This window comes from Atta colombica, unplaced genomic scaffold (assembly GCF_001594045.1).
Source record: "Atta colombica isolate Treedump-2 unplaced genomic scaffold, Acol1.0 scaffold27, whole genome shotgun sequence".
NCBI classification, from domain to species: domain Eukaryota; kingdom Metazoa; phylum Arthropoda; class Insecta; order Hymenoptera; family Formicidae; genus Atta; species Atta colombica.
In genome coordinates this window covers 3220632-3225119 of record NW_017259370.1, presented here as the reverse complement: position 1 = coordinate 3225119, position 4488 = coordinate 3220632, and the positions used below count along the sequence as shown (strand labels likewise).

The following is a 4488-nucleotide window of genomic DNA, read 5'->3' as shown; positions in this document are numbered from 1 at the left end:
TTATATATATATATATAGCAGAAATAAGACGTTATTTTCGAAACTTTTTTTATTCATAACTTTTGAACGAAAGACAAGCGACAACTAAAACCTGTTGGAGGTCACTCAGAGTCATGATCTTGATAACATACATCAAGGTCAGGAGAGGGTTTCCCCTAAACAGGAGTTTTACCAAATTTTTTATTATTAATGTATTTTTTACACAAAACAGAAAAAAATCATTATTTAAAATTAAATACATCTCGAATCTTAATAAATATCATTAACTTGTTATCATAAAAATTGCATCATCATAAAATATCACATATAAACATGCTTATTAGAGAGTTTCATTATTTCTATACTATTTATTAGACTTTATTCCAAAATGATTTGTTTCTAAAATGACAAATTCTTCATACAATTTCAACTGAACTTTCCACATGTTAAAGTATTTATAATTTATAAGTAAAATTTAATTCTTAAAAACTCTATATATGACAAAATGTGGCATATTCAATTTTCTTTTCCCAATGCTTTTTTTGTTGCTTATAACTTTTTTTATAAATAAAAATACATATCGTTTACTTGATATCGTTGTGTTCCTTATGCCTGGTTTTTCATTATTTGATTAACTTGAGATTAAGCTTAATCTGATATTTCATTAATAGCTTCATATATGATGCTATTATATATATGAATAGCTTCATATATGTCATTATAGATGGCCCAAAAAATTGTAATAAGTATGTTTTTATAAAAGTTATAAACAAAGTCGAAGTCGTTGAGTATGCCATATTCAAGTGCGTCATTTCCATTATATGGTGTTTAATGGTTAATAGTGATATGATTGATAAAAAAGAACATTTTTCGCGAGATAAATTTTAGAGAGTTGAATAGCTTATCAAAAGTATAATTATTAATTATCTTTTGGATTGAATTTGTTTTAATAAATTTATAATTTCAATTTAAGTTACAGATATATGTATATATACAATTATATACAATTTTAGTTATGAAAATATACAATTATACATATATATATAAAAATAAATTTTAAAATATTTACAGAAATAACAAATATTATTGAAATATTAATTTCAATAATAATAATCTTCTTTTGAAAAAAGAAAAAGCCAACTCACTTAGTCATTGTTAATCTAATATTAAAATGATAATTGATGATTATTTTTTTGAACATTTTATATATAAAATTGTCGCTTTGAATATTTTCACTAATGAAATGATGAAAAATATAATATTATTGTAATATTAAATCACTCGATCGCCAGTTATGTGAACATTCGATCGACTTTTCCGTTGGGAAGACGTGGTATATATGTCTTGAAATAAATGCCTCCACGCAGTTGATAGATATCAGGCAAATTCTCTGCTACAAATTTTATCAATTCCTCTTCCGTTACCTAAGATACAATAACGTGAAATTTCGATAAAAAATTATTCGACTTTACAGAAAAAATCAATCAGATTTCAACCTCTTCTCCGCATTTTTTCTTAACATAAGCTACAGGATGTTGACCATTAGTAATATGTGGTACAGATCGTACAACGACTTCTGACACTGCTGGATGTTGTAGTAATGTATTCTCAATTCTTATAGGTGAGAGATGAAATACTCTATATTTAATAAGATCTTTCATTTTATCGATGAGGAAAATTTCGCCATCCTTGTCGTAATAGCCGTAATCTCCGGTATAGTGCCATTTTTGACTAACTGAAAACATGTAATATTATATTAAGTATTTTACTTTGTTAAGCTTTGTAATGTTTGTAAACTAATATAATATATATATTAGAAAAGTTGGTATACTGACAACATGTTTTTATATTATTGTTGATAGAATCCTTTTTTGCTTGATAGTTGTAACAATTTTCCAATTTACATGTCTGAGGAGAGCACCATTTGAATATAAGTTTGTACCAGATCATGCCTGCTCTGCACGGACCAAGTATCTTTTGCGAACATATATTGGTAAACTGTAATTGAACATTTTTGGTCACATAACCGCCAGATCCGGGCTTCGGATTATCCCGTTGGAAAGCAAGAATTATGCATAATCCTGCTATACCTAATCAATGCAACAATTATTAATTTTAGATAATACATTCCTATCATTAACAATTGATTTAAATTGTACATACTGTATACTTGAACAATAGAAACATTCATAAATTTATCGCGAAGTGTTTTTTGAGCTTCATTGAAATTCATGGTTGAATCATCGATTATAATTTGCTTCAAGGAAGAGATATCATACATACAGATATCGGTATAAAACATATTTTTCATGCACATTTTGCTTTCAAGAAATATCCATGAAACCTGATACATATGTAAATATTTTATATTTCATTAATTTTTTAAACAAAACTTGATTCTTTTTATGTTACCTTGTACTTCTCTATCGTTTCGTACATGTTTTTATCGCTGAATTTTGGACACTTGATCACTGTCACATATGAAATTATACAACGAACAGTCAAGATCACACCATAACTCCAATTTAAAGATGGATACCATAGACCAATGTCACCGGAAAACATTACGGGTATCTCCTCATTCGACGGATATGTAAGTGCAATTTTAGGAATAAATATTTTACTATTAGGGTAACTAGTTGCACTGGGAGAAAACATTATGGCCACAGTATTCATTGGTTTCATGTTCTTGCAGGAAAATCTATCAATTTTGGTCTTATCAAAATCACTGTTCAGAATTGATTCAAGAGAATCGACATCTTCAATTCTATCAAAAGTTATGATTTTTGGAGGGTCTACATTTTTTTTTCTGCTTATGTTTTCAATAGCCGAATTGAGTTTCTTGTAATTGTCACTATCGATAAAGATAATATCTGGTTTATATTCCACCAAAAAATACATAATACGTATCGTATCTAAAAAGGTTTATTTTTTTAAGGTTTATTTATTAAGTAAAAGGTATATATAAACGTTAAAATAAGTTATATTGAATTTTAGAAAAAGATCAATGTACCTTTCATGTACTCTTTGTCCCATGAATTAATAGTAGCTCCGACATATAAACTTGCTAGAAATGGTATATATTCGAGCATTTTATGATTTGTGCATATTGTTATTGTGTTTTTTTTACAGCGTAATTGTTCGAACCATAATGCACATTTAACACTGTTCTCCCGCATCTGCTGATATGTAGTTTGCTCTTCCGTCATTGTATCTATCTACAATATGTACCAGTCGCATAATGTTAAAGATATTAATATATTGATATTAATATGTCAATAAGATATTAATCCTTTTACTATTTATGAAAATAGTTAACATAACGAATAAGCGGTATTGTTACCTGACCGACAAAATTCGGCTTAGATTCGAATGCTTTCAAAATCATATTTCCAATATTTACATTATGAAGTAAATCTTCTGTTCCGGACAATATATCAATTTTTTCGTCAGACTCCTAAAAGATGACAATAATGTTAATAAAACTTATATTTTTATTAATATCTACGGATTTTATTATCTGTTGTGGATTGTATGTATCTTACCTCAGATGCCATATCGTTATTAATTCTTTAAATTAATAATATTACTAACAGCACTTTTATCATATGAATGTTGAGTAGCTCTTCTTGTGTCGCAACGAAGACTAAGTTTAAATTTCTACTAATATTTATTTCTATATGTTTGCGATAACGTTATAGTTAAAAGTTAAACGAATTTGTTTTGTTTGGAGATATTCTTTTAATCAAGTCGCTTGTAGTTGATGTTATATGACAATATTTTTATCATACGAATGTTGAGTAGCTCTTCTTGTGTCGCAACGAAGACTAAGTTTAAATTTCTACTAATATTTATTTCTATATGTTTGCGATAACGTTATAGTTAAAAGTTAAACGAATTTGTTTTGTTTGGAGTCCTTTTAATCAAGTCGTTTGTAGTTGATTACATGACAATATTTTTATTGCTATTTTGAATTTTACTTTTATATCTTTAGTAATCGATTTATTTTCTAAATTGTTTAAACTGGGTTTATGCTATTAATTCAATATGTCTTGTCACTTGTAGTTTAAACAATTTTTTATCTTGATAAATACGAAATCTGTTAACTTTATGAAGTTGTATAGTGGTATTTCAATATTAATCACTAATACAATCTGTTATTTATCATCTTTACACATTTTATTTTCCATAACTACAATAATAAGAATGCAATTAAAATTTAATGATTTTTCTCATTGTAATTCATATCTCAATTTAACATGAAAATGATTTTAACTATGTTGTAAATAAAAATATTGTCTCTTTATATCAGTCGAATTTAAGAAATCAAAGATGTACACAGAATTATTCATAAGAAAAAAATGTTCCTGATCTATTTATTTTTTATTGATCAATGAGACTATCTCAGTTTTTGCACTTTCAAGATTTTAATTCCGTTAAAAGTGCGTGCGTGCGGAAAGTAATTTATATGTATTTGCAAAAAAAAACTCTATATATATATATATATAT

General features: G+C 26.7%; 1 protein-coding gene across 1 annotated transcript; it reads right to left on the bottom strand.

Annotated features, from left to right (window-relative positions):
- Positions 1-1463: 1463 nt before the first annotated feature.
- Positions 1464-3536, bottom strand: LOC108689343. The gene is made up of 6 exons (XM_018196076.1): positions 3525-3536; positions 3323-3436; positions 2993-3197; positions 2392-2894; positions 1818-1977; positions 1464-1714 (listed from the first exon to the last, which is right to left on the bottom strand). The coding sequence occupies exons 1-6, from the start codon at positions 3534-3536 to the stop codon at positions 1464-1466; spliced, it is 1245 nt and encodes a 414-aa protein (XP_018051565.1).
- Between the last annotated feature and the right edge of the window lie 952 nt (positions 3537-4488).

Bases quoted from the DNA above. Each gene is read 5' to 3' on its own strand.
- LOC108689343 (XM_018196076.1), bottom strand. The intron at 3,198-3,322 runs GTAACAATACCG...TACATATTGTAG, and splicing joins AGCCGAATTTTGTCGGTCAG to ATAGATACAATGACGGAAGA. The intron at 2,895-2,992 runs GTACATTGATCT...AAACCTTTTTAG, and splicing joins GGACAAAGAGTACATGAAAG to ATACGATACGTATTATGTAT.